The 20,101-nt window shown below is 52.2% G+C and overlaps 6 protein-coding genes across 6 annotated transcripts; all 6 read left to right on the forward strand.

Annotated features, from left to right (window-relative positions):
- Window positions 1-117: 117 nt before the first annotated feature.
- Window positions 118-1,200, forward strand: IAQ61_009040 (uncharacterized protein; the record flags this gene model as incomplete). Its single annotated transcript, XM_003836650.2, has 1 exon — window positions 118-1,200. One exon carries the CDS (start codon window positions 118-120, stop codon window positions 1,198-1,200), a length of 1,083 nt encoding a protein of 360 aa, XP_003836698.2.
- Window positions 1,201-1,582: 382 nt separating this feature from the next.
- Window positions 1,583-2,688, forward strand: IAQ61_009041 (uncharacterized protein; the record flags this gene model as incomplete). The annotated part of the gene is made up of 3 exons (XM_066098229.1): window positions 1,583-1,585; window positions 1,638-2,351; window positions 2,410-2,688. 3 exons carry the CDS (start codon window positions 1,583-1,585, stop codon window positions 2,686-2,688), a joined length of 996 nt encoding a protein of 331 aa, XP_065951868.1.
- Window positions 2,689-3,738: 1,050 nt separating this feature from the next.
- On the forward strand, window positions 3,739-9,851 carry IAQ61_009042 (uncharacterized protein; the record flags this gene model as incomplete). Its single annotated transcript, XM_066098230.1, has 23 exons — window positions 3,739-3,934; window positions 3,999-4,021; window positions 4,122-4,139; window positions 4,199-4,511; window positions 4,568-5,334; window positions 5,386-5,582; window positions 5,632-5,644; window positions 5,990-6,724; window positions 6,778-7,036; window positions 7,084-7,157; window positions 7,212-7,299; window positions 7,347-7,398; window positions 7,466-7,501; window positions 7,554-7,776; window positions 7,829-7,956; window positions 8,007-8,152; window positions 8,200-8,380; window positions 8,425-8,516; window positions 8,564-8,733; window positions 8,783-8,917; window positions 8,963-9,257; window positions 9,309-9,484; window positions 9,537-9,851. 23 exons carry the CDS (start codon window positions 3,739-3,741, stop codon window positions 9,849-9,851), a joined length of 4,632 nt encoding a protein of 1,543 aa, XP_065951869.1.
- Window positions 9,852-10,827: 976 nt separating this feature from the next.
- On the forward strand, window positions 10,828-11,882 carry IAQ61_009043 (uncharacterized protein; the record flags this gene model as incomplete). Its single annotated transcript, XM_066098231.1, has 3 exons — window positions 10,828-10,894; window positions 11,102-11,489; window positions 11,564-11,882. 3 exons carry the CDS (start codon window positions 10,828-10,830, stop codon window positions 11,880-11,882), a joined length of 774 nt encoding a protein of 257 aa, XP_065951870.1.
- A 731-nt stretch (window positions 11,883-12,613) lies between these two features.
- On the forward strand, window positions 12,614-14,823 carry IAQ61_009044 (uncharacterized protein; the record flags this gene model as incomplete). The annotated part of the gene is made up of 3 exons (XM_003836656.1): window positions 12,614-13,085; window positions 13,222-13,367; window positions 13,420-14,823. The coding sequence occupies 3 exons, from the start codon at window positions 12,614-12,616 to the stop codon at window positions 14,821-14,823; spliced, it is 2,022 nt and encodes a 673-aa protein (XP_003836704.1).
- Window positions 14,824-16,152: 1,329 nt separating this feature from the next.
- Window positions 16,153-18,520, forward strand: IAQ61_009045 (uncharacterized protein; the record flags this gene model as incomplete). The annotated part of the gene is made up of 2 exons (XM_066098232.1): window positions 16,153-16,244; window positions 16,318-18,520. 2 exons carry the CDS (start codon window positions 16,153-16,155, stop codon window positions 18,518-18,520), a joined length of 2,295 nt encoding a protein of 764 aa, XP_065951871.1.
- Between the last annotated feature and the right edge of the window lie 1,581 nt (window positions 18,521-20,101).

A 20,101-nucleotide genomic window follows, 5' to 3' on the forward strand; every position in this document is an offset into this window, starting at 1 on the left:
CTGGTTTTGAAAGCTATTGGACTGCTGAGTACCCTGACATACATTCACCGCCCCACTAGTCTGACATCCAGACTCACCCCCCTTGCGAAGTTTCTAGTGTCACCGCGTACTACCAAGATGGCAATTCTAGGTATGTTTGCTAAAAGTCAGGCCTCAGCTGGTGCTTCTACTTCGCCCTCGGTCAAGCCGCCTGATTCTTCTGTTCGTTCGTTCGAGCCTGTGGTAGACGAAGTGACCGCCAAAATCATCAATCTTCTGGCAGAAAACAAGCGCTTGACGCGCCGATGTGAGGAGCTTGAGATCCAGTCACAGCTCAATCAAGACATGTTTCATAAGTGCTCTGAGGCGCTAACACAGAAGCAGCAAGAGTGTGACCAGCTCCAGGTCTTAAATACTTCACATCTGCCTGTCGTCGAAGAAAACCAGAACCTCCACGGTAGCATTGCAACATCTCCTCAAATCGCCGCTGGCTACGAGGCTGATATTCGTCACCTTCAGGAGCAACTACAATCTGCACGAGCTGAAACCGAACAACATACTAAGCAAATCAAGGTACAAGCTAGCAATTTCCGGACTCTCCACACTACGTGCACTTCGCTGCGTCGTCAGTTGGCAACCCAGCAAAAGGCCAACGAGGAATTTCAGGAACAAGTCATGTCAGCACAAGTCAAGGGCAAAGACTCGCAGGGTCTAGATACCGATAACACTCAGCATGTCCAGGTTCTCGAGCAGCACATCAAGACTCTCACCATGCGCCTAGTCGAAGCCAACGACCAAGCTGAAGAGCGCAAAACCGTCATATCCAAGCTCGAAGAGGAGCAACAAAAAAACATGGCACTCGGTTCGATTCATCGTGCTATGCACGATTCAAAGATCAAGGAATTTGAGGCTGAGATTTGCACACTACACACCCGTCACACTCAGGAAATCTCCCTGCTTCGTACTACTATGGAAGAGGAGCGTAGCGAGCTCGAAGCTAACATTTCGAAGCTCCAAGATCAACTGCATGCAATCACGAAATCTGCTACCAGCCCTCCAGTCCGTCGCGACAGCAAGCTGGATGATGAGCATAGCCATTTAAATGACCAGCAAACGGATATTGAACGTTCATCTAAAGACGAAACTGAAGATGGAAGTGTATCCTCGGCAAACGTCTGGGGTCCAGGCTGTGGGTTCTTCAGCGTTGTTGTGCCCGGATGAGCATAGAAATCTCGCATACCTTGAATCTCTTCTTTGACATGTACCTTACTGCCTACATTGCCATCATCTGTGAGCATTTTGTAGCTAAATAAACTATCTATCTCCATCTTGTACCTGTTATAACTCGCGTGGGTAGCGGCTACTTGCCATCCTATCGTCATGATGCTGTGACAAGATGTTCTAAACTATGTACAGCTGTCTAATTCTGGAAACCGGATTTAACCAATTTTATATTAATGTGGGCTTTCTGAATACTGGCAAATTTGAAGCTGTCCAGGGTGACCTCAGGAGCTTCAGTGTTCACCATGTCACGTGAACACGTTTGTCCCACACGCGCACCCAAACACCAGTGACCAACGCGTAACAACTCCACGACCACGTCATGGTAGGCAAATCCCTCCACCTTTGCCAGAACTTAAGAAACTAATCATGACAAGGCGCCGAAGCGATCAGAACGGACAAAATCTCAAAAAGGAAGAGGACGACCCCCGGGTCCAACGAAGTCTGGTGTCGTCACTAAGACGACTGCGAAACCGAAACGTGCGAGGAAGTCAAAGCCAGTGAAACAATCGCGAGTAGATGAGGACGAGGATGAGCTATCGATACTCTCCGCAGATCAGACGCAACCGTCACAGGTACGAAGGCGCAAAGGGCGTACCGAAGACGATGCAATGGCCAAGCCACAGCCCGAATCGCGCCACAATTACCTGCAGCTGGAGGCTAGGACGAAGCGCATAGCACAGGAACAAATAGACACATGGCCGCAAGTGCCTCCGCAAGTCTTGGAGCAAGTCGTTGCTGTGATACGAGAGGCGAAGAAAGACATTGCCAATGCGCAACGAGACGAGCGTAGGGTGATGGCAGCACACAACACACTGAATCCGCTTGTCAAGAAGCTATCACGACAACTGGCAACTTCGCGCATGCCTCCTCAGGCAAAAGACATTCATTTCAACATCGACAAGCTTACGGAGCGCAATGCACAAGTCTCACGCGAGGTTACCACGGCTCGGCACTCGAAACAGCTGCTTACCGAACAAGTCAAGGTTGCTCAGAGTCTACTGGACAAGGACGAGAACAACTTGGACCAGCTGAAGAGGAACACGAAGAAGTGGCGAGCCGAGTGGAAGCACCAGGAGAAGCGCGGTCGTGTAAGTCTTATTTTGTGCTCCGCCTGGTTGGACTCGGAACTGATATTTTGTCTCGTAGATCCATCCATTGCTACAGGGCCAGGATGATAGCAAGGCCGAAGGCGATGGGGCTGAGGAAATCAACCTCAAGCCAACAACGCGCATGGATCTATCGTCATTGGAGACGGCAGATGCTGAGCTTACTCCTGTCCTCGCGCAACTCCGGCGCAGCCTTGAGAACATGCAGGGGAATCATGCACAGGTCGAGGGCATTGACGAGGCCGTAAGCCATGCTCAGGCAGCGTTGGATGATGTGCTTTTCAGGCACGCGACTGCACAGCAGTACGCTACTTTCTAGGTCAGAAAGGCGGCACAGCACTATTGCTGCGCGGGTTGGGATTGGCGTTGGGGAGACGACTGTCCTTTTATCAGTGATAGGCTCACGAGGGCACGCTGGACGCATGATGCAAATGTCCGTCCTGGCGCGGTGTACACGGTACTGGGTTTGGTTTGCCTTGCCTATCGTGTGGGTGTGGATTGATTTTTTATTTTTATTTCCTTTTGGATGAAAACGTGTCATTTTCTTTGATACCCCACGGCGCGCGTATGGTCAGCGAATGAACGAAACGACGGTCGTCTGCATACAGTTCGCATGGAGTGGTAGCGTGGTGGACGGGATCAAAGCAGGCGAGAATCGTACAGATCTATTGCTTCACCTGGATTTAGATTTTGACACAACCCGACAACGCGGTCATCGGAACTCGGTCTGCAGGCCTCTCATCGAGCGAAGAGTTTCTTGATATGGTGTCGCTGTGCTAGAAGGTGATAGGTGGTTTCCCTTTGAGCCTATGTATACAACTCCAGCTCGCTGTAGTGGGACTGCCTTCACAAGTGGGGCCGTCTGCGAGCTGCACATCCTCGCAATTCTGTACTGTCTCTATCCTTTGGGCGTTCCTCAGTCGCAATAGTACAGTTGATACAGGGATGCGTGTAAGCCCAGTCCAGTGTAAGAGTAGTAGCGCTCAAAGCAGCCGCCTAAGAAAGAGGCTGAGAGGATGGTAGCAGTGCCCCGCTAATTGCCAGGCGCTGTCCCGGAATCTTCCCGAGGCAGCCGGCAAACCACGCGACCTCGAACATACACCCACGACGACCACGTCCTTTTGCGCCAGAGTCCCACCCTCTCCCCCTGTCCCCCCCCCCCGCTCCTCTTCCGTTTCAATCCTTATTTCCATAATATCTCTGGCTGTGACACCCTCCAATAAAACGTGCTGGAGAGCGCTTGAAGCTTACCTAGCTACAATCGGTGCTCCCGCGCATGGTTAGGGCCTGCTGTTGTAGCACACATCAGCTCGTGGAGAGGATCCAAGAAAAGCATCCAGTTTGAAACGTATCAAGTCTACGGCCTTGAATGACGGAATCTGATCGCGGACTCGATGGAGCTACTGCAGTCGACATGACCGAATCAAGAGATGCAGGGCCAAGCAAAGATGGTTCCGAAATCAATGCGACCAAGAACAAGACGCCTGCGAAACACAAGGCTTCTTCTGCAGCCAGTCCAGAGACGTCATCGAAGAACTCCAAGAGGCGTAGAAAAGTGAATCACGGTAAGGCTAGGCTGCTGTGTATCCTCACATTCTGCACCCTCTTGCTAATCTGAGGACCTTGTAGCATGCATTTACTGCAGACGCTCGGTAAGCCGCAGCTGCCTTCCTAGCACTCGATACATGACTCCTTCATGTTGGTCGGAGAATTGAATGGAATGAATGACTTTTGCTGATTGACATTGGCCAGCACATGACCTGCGACCTCGTAAGTGTATTCAGAATCGCACGTGCTGTGAGTACTCGCTGATCGTTCGTATGACAAAGGAGCGACCATGTACGCGTTGTATAAAACGAAACATTGGGCATCTATGCCACGACGAGCCAAGAGAAAGTGTAAAGAAGTCCAAGTCAGAACGAGAGGGTTCCAATGGACATGGTGACGGCACACAAAACGAAGCCATGGCCAACGACAGTTCTTCAACGCTCATCAGCCAGCAAACGACTGCACCAGATACAGGGCTCGATCTAGCGCCTCCTCCTCGGAGTGCTAATAAAGCTAGCAGCACAGCGTCAGTCACCCAGGTCGACTCCGTATCCGCGCCACAGCTACCTTCTCTCACCTCTGCTGCTCAGCCCCGTGAGTGACACTCTGGCTCAGCTTCACTTGCGCTTGTAACTAACAGGTCGCAAAAGTAATGAACTACGACGACATGTTCTCTTCTCAAAATAACTTTTCGGATATGCATCAATTCCACCCGTCATATATGTTCAATACCGCCGAGGTTGGTAACGAGTATAATCTTCTCAACGATTTTCTCAACAACAGTCTCATGGATGACAATACCTTCTATGGAGGCGGAGATCTCCACACATTGTTCACCGATGCTTCTCTTTTAAACCCGATGGGAACGCTGACGGACAATACCGCCTTCAATCCTAATGCGCCCAGGAATTCCCAATTATTACCACCGCCTGCTCAGCCTACTTCCGACAATGCCATCAGACGTCCACAAAGCCGTCTACCTATCGACAAGGCACGAGAGAGATATTTGATGACAGCCGCCGATCCTGCCGGTGCAAGCTCCGACAGCCCGGAAGAGCGCATGAACAAGCTGCTGAAAGCGAAGATGGATGCAGGATTGCTGAAACCATTTAATTATGTCAAAGGATACGCTCGGTTGAATCAGTACATGGAGCAGAATTTGCAACAAATCTCACGCGTTCGAGTGCTACGACAGCTGGACAGGTTCCGCCCTAAATTCCGCGAACGAATGCAAAAGCTGACCGACGTGGATTTGGTGCGCATCGAAATGTGGTTTGACAAGAGCTTGATGGAGTATGATCGGGTTTTTGCCAGCATGGCTATTCCGGCATGCTGTTGGCGAAGAACTGGCGAGATCTACAGAGGCAACAAAGAAATGGCTCGACTGATTCATGCACCCATCTCGAAGCTCAGAGACGTAAGTGCCTTTTTGTTCAAATCTGCTGAGCCGGCAAGCTGACAGGTTTAGGGTAATATTGCGTTACATGAGATTATCGCGGAGCCTTCGCTGGTGTCCTACTGGGAAAAGTTTGGTGCTATTGCCTTCGATCACACCCAAAAGGCAATCTTGACAAGCTGCTCGTTGAAGAATCCAGATCCAAACTCCAAGGATCCAGAAATTCGATGCTGCTTCTCGTTTACTGTCAAGCGGGATATGTGGAATATGTAGGTGAAGATGATCTCTGGCGATGTCAGCGTGGACTAACAATGGCAGACCGGCGTTGATCGTAGGTAACTTCCTACCCATTACCGAGGCGACTTCTGGCTCATTGCCGGCCTCATAGGCACGGCGTATGCAGTGTGCAAGCGTGTATGTGTACGAATTGTTGGTTCAATCGGGCTGGCGTTTAGGTTGAAAGACATCATGTGTCCAACAGTATGGCGTTATTACTTGTTTGAATTTTGTCTTGACGACTCGGCTTCTCTGGATATCCTTACAAGCCCCGTCTCCTAATATAATCTGTAGATATGAAGTTATGAGCTGATTTGTCGTTGCACTTGTCGCGCGCTCCTTCCTGGTTGAAAAAGATCGGCGCGTGAAATGACGCGATGTACAATTGTTCCTTCATAAGGTCTTCAGTGCATTCCTTGATCCGCACATGGAATTCGCGAGTCTTCAGTCTGCCGTGTTGCCTCGATTCACGATACAGCCAGAAGGAGTGAGCGAGATGGCTCCAAGCTTACCCACAGCCAAAGCAGAGCGAGAAAAGAAGCTGAGGTCGACGCTGGGTGAGTGTCTTCCCTCGCACCTGCCCAACCCACGTCAGGACACTCACATCTATCCTGCAGCATTCGCCTCCGCTTTATCTAAGCGTCTCGAAAGCGATGTGGATGCTTCAATCATCACTGAGCTCAGCGCTCAGATCCGCGGGCTACCGCTGCCGGCGTCATCGGCGACCAGTGCAAAGCAAGACGAACTGGATAGGCTAGGCACCGAGCTCTGGAATCTGTCGACACGTCTACGACGCGATATGACCAGCGCTGGTGGTGTATCCAACGGGGATGGTTCTCAAAGGAATCGCGCTCTGTGTCTGCTCAGAACCTTCTCTTTCCTACTCCTCGACTCTGCTGGTGGTTCGTGCTCGAAAACTCGTTCACACAAAAACTACATCCGTCTTATGAAGATTGCGCTCAAGGCGGCCAAGGTGTGCATAGAGAGCAACGAGCTCCGCGATGCAACAAAGATCTTGGAGCGGGCTGCAGAGTATCAGGATGTATTGGGTAAGGAAGATCAGGCTGGAGAGCCCGAAGCAGCCACAGTTGCGAACAGCTTGCGAGTCGAGTACTTCGCAGTACGGATGACTCTGGTAGTTTGATCCCTTCCGATGCTGCAAGACTCGGCTGACCAGAGACTCCTCAGGCATGGCGTCAAGATCGCATGGACACAGCAGAGCATATGTTCGCCAAGTGTAGCCAACTGAAGGCTGCCCTTGCATGCAACACGGCTGAAGTCCTGGCAGACCTCATGTACGAGATTGGGAAGGATGCTCTGACAAAGCGGATTTATGAAGTCGCCGTGCGATGGTTGGGCCGCACGTATGATATTTTGGGCGAGCAGGAGACTGACAGGCTCGGCCCGGAGATAAGTGAACTGCGGCTGAGTACAATGCAGAGTATTGGTAGGTTTCTCAGGCGAAATTTGACAACACAGCTGACAAGCTTACAGTTCAGGCGTACATGAAGATGAAGACACCCGATGCACAAGACAAAGCCTGGGACATGGTAAAGCTAATGGAAACAGTATGTAGCATGACTTGCGCGCTCACTCATGTTGCTTGGGCTGAAATCAACTAGGATTTTGGCGACAAAATGATAGTGTCGCTACTGAAGATCGAACTACTCTCCGTGGCGGAGACCATGAACACGGCAGAATTTTACAATGGTGAGTGTACAACTGTTACTTCCCCAACATGATACTAATGATTTAAGTCCTTCTACGGATGATTCGCACCATTGTATTGAACGACACTAACTTCAAGACGTATGTTGAGATGGACATCACCGCGTCTGAGCTGTAAATGATTGTCTCAATGCTAATGGCCTCACAGTCTGATGCACCATATCCATAAGCTGAAAGACCATAGGTTTGCTGAAACATAAGAGCGACTTTCCCAATCACTTACTTACTTGATGCAGTAGTACTACAGCATGTAAAGCCCTCGACGACTTGTTGGAAATCAGACTTCTCCGCGAAGAGAATCAGACATGGATCGAAAAAGTGGTCATTACACGCATCTGGATAAGTACAAACAATTCATCCTTGGAGAGCCCCCTTGAACAAGTTCAAGAAATGCTCGATAGTGTGGGACAAAGCTCAATAGAGTCGTTATCTGCCCCAGCAACTCACGCAGCGCAAACTGTGCGTCTCTGCTGGCTCCTGGCCTTCCAATTTGCTGACATCAATCCCCCAGCTTCTTTGGAAACGGGTAGAGGCTACATTTGGGCAGAAAAATTACACTATCGCGGAGGCTTGGTGTCGCATGTGCCTCCATTCAGTATTCGAGAAAGCTGGTGTTCAGAACAAAGCAAAGGTCGCGAGGTTAGATTTACCCACCGAGCTTACCACGATCGATTATTGACATGGCACAGAAAGCTCATCCAATGTGCTTCAATGCGGCAAGATTGGGTTGCCGCTAGAGCGGCTCACTCCACTATGCCCGAGACTGGAAAAGATGAACCTGTCACTCGATATCTAATGTACAAGGTAGGAGTTCAGAGCGGTGATTTCGACCTTGGTGAGGACTTCATTTGAGTTGGGTCAATGTAGAGCTTACCAGATTAGCTGCGCAATGCTTGGACCATGTCTGTCGGAGTTCCGCGAAAGATGCAACGCTTCTCTACGCTTGTGTGATGGAGGCTCAAAGTGCTGGGGACAAGCGACAGGCTATTAGCGCTCTTGAACGGGTACTTGAAAAGTACGACTATAGCGCTCCGGCAGGGATCCATCTCCCAGCCCTCCTGAGGTGAGGATCTTTTCGGCGCTGCGCTGCCCTGCTAAATCTTGCAGGTGTACCGCAAGACTACTTCAGTCAGAGTTGCTCAATGATGGTAAGATCGATTCTGGGCTCATGTTACAACTCTGTGCTGTCTTTGACGGAGGTACGAAGGGAAGTCTGACTAGATGGCGCGTGCTGAACGTTCACCAGCATCTTCCCAAGCCAAAGCCTCACGAAGGAGACCTAGCACGCCTGCTCAGCAACTATTCACTGTAGAAGAGTTTGAGTGGTTCTCAAAAAACGCCTACAACCTCGCGCTTAAGTACTGTGCGGAAATGGCTCCAAAGGACTTGGTCCGGTTACTGAGCACTTGCACTGAGGTTAGTTCTGGATCGGTCTCTGAAGAGCAGGACAAGCTGATCTTTACAGTTCATCAAGCTTCTTAGAGACCAGGACAAGCCTGACAACGAAGGTGATCTTTGTCTCCGACTTGTGTTTTGCAAATTTCTTGCTGCGTGTACATACACTACCTTGGCTCGTGCCGAAGACAACGCTCAGCAATGCGCAAGTCCGTCATGATCACGTCCAATTCGTTGCTAACAAGTGTAGTATCAATACTACACTGAGGTGCGCAGTCATAGTCAGGATTTTCGGAGCGCGGCTGCTGAAGGGATCGATAAGCTGGGAGGTTCTGCGCAGGCCGACATCATCTCAAAGCATTTCCAAATCGTCAAACTGGAACTAGAAGCCGTCTTGAAGCTGGAGAAGTGGGACGAGCTTGATGACCTGTTTGACCAGTGCTGGAAGTACAAGAGTCCGGATCGCTATGAGACATTGGCAGACCTGGTACTGGTGATTCACTCAAGCATGGTCAAGGTGGACTTGGATCATAAATACCGAAGCAGTAAGTAGGACAGCTGTGAAATTCCCGATGCAGTATTAAATGCTACTGTAGAGATGTTGTTGGTCTTGCAGAAGATCATCAATTTGACATGTCGCCAACGGAACAGCGACATGACGAAGCTTTCCAGATGGATTCGATGCTTGTTCAGCCTCTCGCTTGATCATGACGAGACCATGAGTATCAAGTGTATCCAGCAGGTCACTCAGATGGCTGCGACGAGACAAGGCGTGAGTACCAACTTTATTTTGCCATCCACTGGCCATTAATCCGTCACCCCAGATCGTGCATTCAAAGCTTGCCATGTTTGCACTTGCCACTCCCCCGCTATCCTCAAGTCCAATGCCAGCCGTAGATCTTTTGGAATCGGCTGACGGTGGTTCGAAGGAATCTGATCGCTATCCCAAGGACGAACTCGCATGGCTTGCCACTACCACATATAACCGCGCTGTCGATTACTATGTCCAAGAAAATGACGCCAAAGCCAAGGAGTGGGCAGAGAAGTCTTTTATGCTCGCACAATGGCTCGAGGATGATGGGGCGCTGAGAGACCTGCTCATGGAGAAGTTCTCAACGTTGGAATTCGATAAAACTTGAGCTAAGCCGGAGGAGCTGGTGGCGGCATCACGGCTAGGAACTGCTGATGCGACGGTCTCATGATAGGTGGAGTTTGGCGCTTCAGGCCTATACATAACGGGATCATGATGTCAGCAGGGCAAGGAGGTGGATTCCGCCCCGTCAGCCTATGCAATGATAAAACGATTGCGTTGCCCATGGCGTGTAACGAGACCAGCTTTCACAATTCACAGTACCGTATACATCGGACTCAGTCACAGTACAGTATCAAGAGTTCCTTACGACGAAGGGTTCAAGCATTATGTCATTATAAACCCGTCGGACAATTGCGTCTGCGCGGAGAGTCACCATCGCCTTTCGATTCAAGGTACATAGTCGCCAAGTATTGTAGACTGGAGTTGAAGCTTTGGTCAAGTGGGGCCGCATTGCCGAACCTCCGAGCGTCAGGATGCATCCGGCACAGCTACACATCCTTCTGAGCGAACAGCGCGTGTTTAAAATTGCATACGTACACGCCCGTAAACATGTTTTTCAAACGCTGTGGACAGCTGATTCGTCATTTACTCACAAGTACGACTCAAGGCTTGCTGGCACATGCAGAACAAAGCGCATATTGAAGACCTGTCATTGCCTTGATAGTGAACACAGAGTGACGCAGTCAGACTGCTAACTTGATACCGCGAAGGCGACGCATACCCACTTTTGGTATTAATGCCAAAGAATGGTTCCTTGGATCTCGGAGCACGCCTCCCGGTCAGCGCAGTCAAAACAAGGCGCAGCTATGTTTCCCGGACTGCCAGGCTGAAGCAAGACAGGCTGAACCGTTGTCCGCAAGCATGTCTACGACCTAGTCTCACTACTCGTACATTCTCTTTTGGCTTTCAACTCACCTTACAGCGCCCAAAAACCCACTCAATCTAATCGTAGACACGATGAGGTTTGTTTCAAGGCTACATGTGTGCGCAATTGCCACAATCCTGATGATCTTCTACTTCATATGGGTACATCAGTCAGACTACTTCGAAAACAAGGTGCAGTTGATGTGGCGAAGAAATCACCATCGCGTAGTTGTCTTTGGAAATGATTGGTCTGACACACAGAATTATCGGGTCTCATCGTCTGAGATATCTCGACAGAAGACTGATCGTGGAGAGGTGTGGGTGGAAACGCTGTGCAGGGAGGTACGTGAACACTCGTTGATTTCGCCCATAGGCTTATAGCTAACATCTAGCAGCTCAAATGCGACCATCTCGAAAACTTCGCGCGCTCAGTGTCATCGGATACAGAGGCTAGACAGGTTGGCTCTCTTGTCGATTCTAGTCTGTATGAGTTAGCCAAGGGCGCAAAAAGCAATGGCATTCAAACGAGAGACGACCTCAAGACACAAGTGCGACAATTCTTGATTTACGATCAAGGCAGGCGTCACATTCCCGAGCGATTTCGTAAAGCTGAGAATGAATGGACAGTCTTCACTGTCTACTTTGGTTTATGGGAGCTCATGGAGTACTCGTCGCTGGAGAAGCAGTATGCCATGGTAGCAATCGAGAATAGTATCCAGAAGCTGTTCCAGAATCTGGATGTTTTGGCAGCAGAGGTCGACTTTCCTCTTAAAGTCATTATCCCCCGGAGTGAGTGGTCAACCGCAGATGAAGTACGCATGTCACAACCGCTAACTGCGATTCTCTTCTCTCAGTGATTGATGTTACCATTTTGCCATGGTTTCAATCGACTAGGCACGCTGCACCAGAGCAGTTTGCTGAGGCCCAACACCTCATGGTCTTTTTGTGGTCTTACTGGAACACTGTCTTGCTTCATGCTGCGACACAATGGGCAAAAGGCCAGGTTGTCGTACCAGATCCAAACACCTTGATTGTGGAACAGATTAGAGTCGGACAGCTCCACTCTAAACAGATCTCGGATGCATCTGGTACAGGCAAACAGGCGCCACTCTTCGAATATATCGAGCAACCCTGTCTGGCATCGAAACAGGACGACCTGCAAACAGCTGCTTTTGAGAAGTGCGAGGATCCATCCCAACATCTGTTCTGGTAAGCCCTTTTGCGACACAAACGCATTGTCTCATATTAACCACATCGCAGGGATGATATCCATTTCAGTGGTACTGTCCATCGTCTAATCGGAGATCAGGCCGCCAGCCTCGTACGCGGGAACCAGACGGCCAATATAGAAGCAATGCAGGGCGCCGTCAACGCTCAGGAATCCAAGGTACCAGAGGGGGCGAAGTTTGAATTGAAATTCCCTCCTGGATATTAAAAGAGGACGTGCTGAAAGTCATTGTCTAAAACCTGGCTCAGGTCCGACCGACAGGAGAACAAGGCAGTTATAGACTGCATCATAACACAACGAACGTTTATTGCCCAAGATGCGGCATGGTGTACCCAGCTCCCGAGACTGAATGAATCCATAATATTTGTGGAAGGAGGCTGCAATGGGGGACCCCCTTACATAATTTGTGCTTTTAGCGCTGGAATGTCTCACAAGTGCGCGCAGCGCGTTGTCTCGGCCGTTTCGGGATACTGCGAGAACAAAGAACCCCCTCAGCAAATTATGGCCGCAGCCACCCTGGAACAATGAGATCATTGGATCGTCTGCTTACATCGCCAGAGACGCAATGGCGTTTACGAGGGGCCTGCATAACATCGTCAAAGAAGCTGAGAATGCTCGGAGGCTCATCCGGCGTTGTTTCCTTCGCGTTGAAGGAACAATGAATTCTGTTCTCAAAGACGCTCATTAGATCACCTGGCTTGTCGTTCACGTCCAAAATGCTGGCAAGTCGAGTACTGCCGCCGATTATTCGGTCGACATCACCCTATCAACCTCCAGCTCCTGTTGCGACGTTCTTCAACGTGCCCAGGCGATACGTCAAATCGAACATGCAGGTTAGCGACAGTGCCTCGACCTCTTCTCTCACTGATGATGCGGCGAAACCCTCGCGGAGCTTGCGCAAAAGTAGCAGAATCCAAGAAACCCGCACGGCGCCCACGTCAAGCCCGACTGAGCACAGCAAAAGAGAAGAGCAGCCAACGTCGCCTGATGCCACACCTCCCCGTTCAACGAAGAAGAGAGTTGCATCGCTGGAGGAGGAGGTCGTGGTGAATGGGGACGGGGTTGATGAGATTTCCAGTCCTGTTGATGATAAACCACCGCAAAGTGCTACTTCTACAGCGTCTTCTGATCACACAGGTCACGTCTGTCTCTGCTTGCCGGAGCCAAAGATACCCCGCCCACGGAATGGTGAGTACTGCCCGTTTGTTTGTCAAAGATTCCGTGATCGTCTATCGGGCGGTAGAGCTGGAATGAACGGGAAGAGGACAAAGAACACGGTTCTTTGTTCACTCAAAGTCTTAACTCACCGCTAACTCTTTGGCAGCATTTATCCTTTATCGGCAGCATCACCAGCAAAATATCATTGCTCGCAATCCCGGCCTCAACAACCCTGACATTTCCAAGATCATCGGAGAGCAATGGAAAGCGCTAAGTGAAGAGCACAAGAAGGTTTGGCAAGATCTAGCACAGGTGAGTCAAGTTGACAGATGCTCTCTTGCAGCCGGGCTTATGCGTCTTGCAGGAAGAAAAGGCTCGACATCACGAGCAGTATCCTGATTACCGCTATCAGCCTCGACGGGGTGGCAAGCCTGGCTCGTCTCCATTGAATCCATCGGGACAACATACGACTGTTGACAGATATCGTTGTCCCAGGTGCGGTGGCCGCAGTATTAGAACGCCCACCAGTCCGTTCCTTGACTCGGCTGGAACGCCAACGCTGCCGCCTCCCAACGTGTCTGAAGGGTTGACTCCCACAACCCGGTACCTCCCCATCATGACCAATCTTACGCTTGAGTCACCAGTCCGCCGCCGAGCTCATGTTCCATCCCATCTAAGCAACATTCAAGTCTCTGGCTCTATGCGTGAAGATGGAGCCATGTACAGTCCTCTTACGCCCAATAAGAAGCGTCGATTTGATTATGCAGCGCCGCCAACGAACAATGGCCGCAGGCCAGAGGGACCTTACTACGCCCAACATGCGAGTCGCCGTGATTCGCTTCCTCCGATACATGTGCGATACTCACCTCCTAATAGTGCGACCATGCCACCTCCGCGCACCCCTAGAGATGGCCGGAGACCGTCGATGATCGAGACGGGTCCGCACGCGCCAGAATCCAGCCCTAGGACTGTAGAAGAGGTGCTGAATGCGTTTCCCTATGCCAACAAGATCAAGCTGCTCGGCCGCATCAACCCTCCTTATAGGGCGCTTGATCCAACATGCACTGAATCCAATCGTGGTGCCATCATTGCGGTCGAGGGCGACGACCCCGCCGCGGTCGAGGAGCTCTCCAAATGGCTCAACAGTTATCTCTTCCGCCAAGAGGAGTACGCCCCCCGCATCATGGAACCGCCTCAGATGCCCGAGGAAGGCGAAGAGGTAGGGTTTGAAAGCTACCTCGATCTGATCAAAGAATGGCATGGCAAGAGTAGGGAAATGATACGATACATCACCGCCGAGCCTACAGCCAAAAGCCCGCAGGACACACCGGCCACGGCCTCGGCAGGCCAGTATGCTGCCGTCAGAGAAGGCCAAATGGACCGCAAGGATTCGGCCACACCACCGGAATCCTCGCCCACGTCGATGATCCCCAGCGTGAGCCTCCGACCGGTCATCATCCTACCGACCTTCCAGCTCGCAGCCTCGGTCGCGTTTGCGTCGCTCATCCCGATCCAGGATGCGTACAGCGCGACGGACCACTGGCAGTGGATGGCGACGCTGTGGCGTGGGACGGTGGGACCCGATCTGACATTGTATGTGCGGACGTATGAGGGGAAGGATGTGTTTGCGGGGGCTAAGCCGGAGATGGACGATGCGGTTAGATGTCTGACGATTTTCAAGGAGAGGGAGGGGCAGTTTGCGGTTGCGGATTTGAGGCGGGTGGGGTTCGAGGTCAATGAGTGGATTCAGGGTATGAGGAGTGGTTGATGGTTTGGGTGATGAGGTGTGTGAAGCTACGGGAGCCGTTTGATTGTCGGATTGCAAGTGCTTGTGTTGATCATGTTTTGCAGTTCTCGCATGAACCCACCATGTCCGTTGTCCATGTTGTCGGGTTGAGTAGACTGCGAGTGCTAGCTGTGGAGTGCCGTACGTGGGTGTGTTGTGCATTGACGCAGATGTCGCAGATGTCAGGCGGGCGGGCAGGCAGGCAGGTAGAGGGTAACTCATGCGGTCGGGTAGTTTGAGTATCATGTGATTTGCCACTGCTACATCCTGGCTGTGTTGATGGCACAAGACAAGTAACGTGATCCTCAACCTAGCCGAGACAACTAGTACGGTATTGGCGGGATAACCCCCATCTCTCTCTCTCTCTCTCTCTCTCTCTTGACTCCGTTCATGTGCTTGCCCCTTGCAGCCACGGCCAACAATCCACATTTTCTCTTTTTTTTCTTTCTTTTTTTCTTTTTTTTGCATTCCGCCCTTGTCTTGCAACAGGTGCTTGCCATGGCGGTCCCCCAAGCAGCCGTCAGCTGAGCAGGACTCGCAAAATCGCGCGCCCGCTTAGGTACGGTGCCCATGCTATGAAACATGCTTCCTCCTCCTCTTCTTCTCTCTTGGGGCACAGGGCTCAGTCTGTAGGGTAATGGTGGCCCCCCAAAAGCGCGCAATCCAAGCAGCATTCTCTCCCTGCCTCCCCCCCTCCCCGCGCCGTAAATAGCATGTGGCTGGTGTGGTCATGACGAACCCGCGGCAACAAAGCCGAGAGAATGATGACATGGCCGCTTTCACATGTGCGCAACTGCGCAAAATAAGCACGGATCCTGTCTCCCTTCCCTCTCTCTCCGTCACATGCGACCACCAGCCCGCCCAGCGATAATGCCTCAGTACGCAATCCGACGCGCTTACCCACGGCGGGCTTTGGCCGACTGACCTTCTTTTCTCCCCTTGACATTGGACGCGCAAACTAGACTCTGGACGGACAGACGGACGGTGCTGGGTTGGCTTCTTGCTTTGCCTACCCTACTCGCAATTGTGTGTGTGTGTGTGTGTGTGATATGTGCATGTACCCATTGTGGATGTGCATCTTGCATGTGAATGCGACTGGACGACCGATACCTACATCACGGACGAACGCGGACTTGCAAAGGGAAGAGCTGGGGTCTTTTCAAGGACGTGGAAAGAGATCTCATGACCTACGGTCCCTAGTGCGGTGGCCACACGAGCAAAAGTACTGATATACTCTTACCACTGTACGCGGGCTGAGAGCTGGGGGTAGAGTGCTATCGTCTGGGGTCAAGGAAACAAGGGACGACAGCTATGATTGACCATGTCCTTGGTCGGCCATCGGTCCAGTTCCGCAAGATTCAGGTGCTGGCCGTGGTGTCCTTTTGGTCGTTTTACCTCTACAGGCAGGTTTGACCTCTCCAATCTCCACCATCAACTCCTCTCTTTCCCTCTACCCAGAACTAACCGAAACCCCAGAGGCGACCGTCACGGGCCCCCCATCCTTCGCCGCATCTCCGCCCTCCTCTCCCGCAAACTCACCGTCTGGCAATCCGTCCTCATCACGCTGATCTACCTTTACATTGCCCGCAATTTCGGCAAGCTTGTTGGCCTCGAATGCCCCGAACCACTTGCCAATCTCTACACTCGTTCTTATTTCCGCGCCACATGGGTTACCACCGCGCTAGATGCGGGCTTCTGGACGGCCATGAAGATCAAACGCAAGCGAGCGCGCGACTTGCTCTCCATCGTCTTCAGCATCTATTACCTCATCTGCGCTGAGCAGGCCGACGAGAAGGTGAGAAAGGTCAGGGCGACGCTCACAGTGGATCATCTGCGTGTGGCGTGGAACAAGGGCACGACGCCCTACCTGGGCGCGCTGACGAGCATGATGAGGCCGCGGTGGATGAAGTATCCGCCGCGCAAGATTCGGATTCCCCGGCCAAAGCAGAGCTCGTACACGGAGCCGGTGATTGGCTGGCTGTACTTTGACGGACCGTTGAGTGCGCTGAAGAAACAGGACAACGTCGTCTTGGACGTTCCCGGTGGTGGTTTCGTGGCCATGGATCCGAGGAATCATGATGATAAGCTCATGGGCTGGGCGGGCAAGTCCGGTCTACCGATTCTGAGCCTGGACTATAAGAAGGCGCCGGAACATCCGTATCCGTACGCGTTGAACGAGTGCTATGATGTTTACCACGCCATCATTGCTTCGAGGGGGCGCTGCATGGGCCTCTCAGGCGAGCTGGAACCCAAGATTGTGGTTTCTGGTGACTCTGCTGGTGGCAATCTCGCGGTAGGCATGGTTCTCATGATCCTTCAGACTGGCTCCACGGAGACGAGGAGATGGCAGGGCGAATACGCACTACCACCACCGACCGGTGTTGTGCTCATCTACCCAGCGCTCGACATGAACATTGGAAACTGGATGTCGGACGAGCAGATGGCTCTGATACGCGATCGAAGGGTGAGGAAGACGAACAAGCCGATTCTAAGACACAAGAGCGAAGACTACCGCCATCTCGCTCCAAACACCCCCTTCGGCTCAGACAACTCAGACAGCGACGAAGAAGGCTCGGGTAAGCCACACATGGTCAACGGGTCAGTGCCGGAAAGCGAGCGTGTCCTCGAATCTCCGCAGACCATGATTAAGCTCTCCGCTGCCCACGCCGGTAAAGACGACGCCACCCCCCCTCTCCCACGAGTCGACCCCAGCACCACACAGACCCCAAACTCAACCACACCCACCATGCCTCCCACGCCCTTGCAAACTCAACCCCCATCTCCGGGCCCCGCATCCCCGGCCACGGCCATCAAAACGCGCCTCGCCACTTCCTCGATGATATCCTACTTCAACGACCGTATCCTTACCCCCGAAATGATGCGCGCCATGATCATCCTCTACATTGGTCCGCACTACCGCCCCGATTTCTCCACCGACTTCCTTCTCTCCCCTGTACTGGCCCCGGAATCCCTTCTCGCGCGCTTTCCACGCACATGGATGCTCACCGGCGAGCGCGACCCGCTCGTCGACGACACGGTCATCTTCGCCGGCCGACTCCGACAAGCCAAGCGGGCAGAATGGGTGACGGCAAGGGAACTCGGGCTAGACTGGGCGCGTGGCTCCTTTCGCGAGGAAGACTGGGTAAACGTAGACTTGATTCCGGGTATCAGCCACGGCTTCTTGCAACTCGTGGGCGTCTACCCAGAAGGCTGGACGTTCATCTCGCGCTGTGCCGAGTGGATCGTCGAGGCGTTTGAGTGGGAGGCCCGCCATCCAACTCGCACCCTCGACACGGCCGACACACCGTATACCCCCTACACACCCTACCACCATCACCGCCAACCCCAACCCCACCAGCCAAAAGACTACTTTGGCTCCGGAGCCACGGCGGGTCTCGCAGAAGCCGTCGAGGGCCTGCAGAGCCCGCTTCGCAGGCGCCATCATCGCCGGACGGGGACGGCGAGTAGTGCGGATGAGGACCGGCCGTTGGAGATGACGGTGCTGAACAAGGGGCGCAAGACGTCGCCGAGGAAAGAGGGGGGCGGGGGTAGGGGTAGGGTGAGGAAGAGCGATGGCGGGAGGAGGAAGAGCTTGGTTAGTTTGGCGAGTGAGGATGATCTTTTGGGGAGGAGGATGAAGGGGTTGACGGGGGGGTTGGCCGGTGAGGGGGTGGCGTGATGGGGCGTTGTTGTGGGATTGCATGGGATGCGGATGATGATGATGATGATGATGATGTATGTTGTATTATGTTTGCGAGCCTGTTTGGCGTTTTACGTAGAGTAGTTTGATGTTTTTTGTAGATTGGTGTAGATTTTTTTGTAGATTCTATCAAACACGAGCTCTGTAACCGACAATGATTTCTCTCGAATTCCCACATTTATTTCGGCAGTCTCGCTGCTTTGTTCACGACTTTAGCTCACCCTCTGGTCTTGTTTCATCGCAGCATATCATGTCATTTATCCTCTGGTCTCGGGTACGTACAGCTAAACACAGACGCGAGTCAAAAGAAACTAGCCATGGGAACCAGAGTCTGCGGCCTTGCTTCAAGGACCTGCATGCATGTGTTGGGGTTTTAAGGCGCTGGATTGGGTGTTTTGAATGCGGATGGGTTGTCGACTAGCTCTCCCGACGCCGGCTTCGTGTTCACAGAGTGGACGGTTTGGCTGATGTGGTGCAGTTCTGTTGGTTAGTGATTGGTGATAGCGATGGTACCTGACCGCCCCTTGTGTTGATTGAACATTCGTGATCCAAGGTCCAGCCGTGGCGTCCACCCCATACTGCGCCATATCACTCAAACACTAGTGTCTGATCTGTGAAGATGGACTACAACGAAGTAGAATAGCTCACGTCCTTCTTGACATGTAGATTCTGGACTCTGGGTTCGCGGCATTGGCAAGAAGAGTCACGCTGGTTAGCCAGGTCAAAGCTGGGAATCTTTGAATCGGAAACAGTACGAGACGGGTATGCACAAATTGACGACAAGGCGTTCCAATGGATAGAATGACGGGCTAGGTCAGACGAACAATGCTGAGCTTTGATCAGAATGTAGGTATAAAGGGTGGAAAGGAGGTGGACGGTGAGAGAAAGGGAGGGTTGGCGCAAGAGGTAGGGTGACAGAGGCGTATCCACTGGCTTGCTTCCTGGCTAACAAGAGGGTGACAGAGGCGTATCCACTGGCTTGCTTCCTGGCTAACAAAAAGGCGGTCGATAGTGGGACTTGGATGCTGAGAAAGCAAGCTGGGGATCGAGGAATCAGGAGATTGGCTTGGCAAATGCAAAGCCATGACAAGCTTCCAGATCATATCCTCCACACCGCTCTCGAGCAAAGTCTAGCACTGGGATGGCCATGTTACACACGATCCAACCCTATCCACCCAGCGTTCCACCTGCCTTCCCTTCTCGTCAGGTCCACCGTCCATTGTATACCACCAGGCGCAAGAATGCACTTTTGACAGCTGCAGTACAAACCTTCCGCGCGATAGCGCCACCCCCCGATCCGGAACACGGGTGGATATCTTGGATGATTTTCATCGCCATTACGAGACAGACGCCTAGCGCAACCCCGGGCCGTGAACCAGTCGAGTGGTATTGGAAGGGCACCGTTGGGATGGACAATCGAATTTGATGGCACCAACACACCAACACTGGATTCCCTCGCATCCTACCTAGGTACCGACAACCAGAGAGTGTGGCCTAGCGCAGATGCCTAGCAACCCCCTATCCCACGTCCAACGAGCCAATTCCCCTACCTCCCACCCC

Source organism: Plenodomus lingam (assembly GCF_022343315.1).
Source record: "Plenodomus lingam strain CAN1 chromosome Unknown contig_5, whole genome shotgun sequence".
In the NCBI taxonomy this organism is placed as follows: Eukaryota; Fungi; Ascomycota; class Dothideomycetes; order Pleosporales; family Leptosphaeriaceae; genus Plenodomus; species Plenodomus lingam.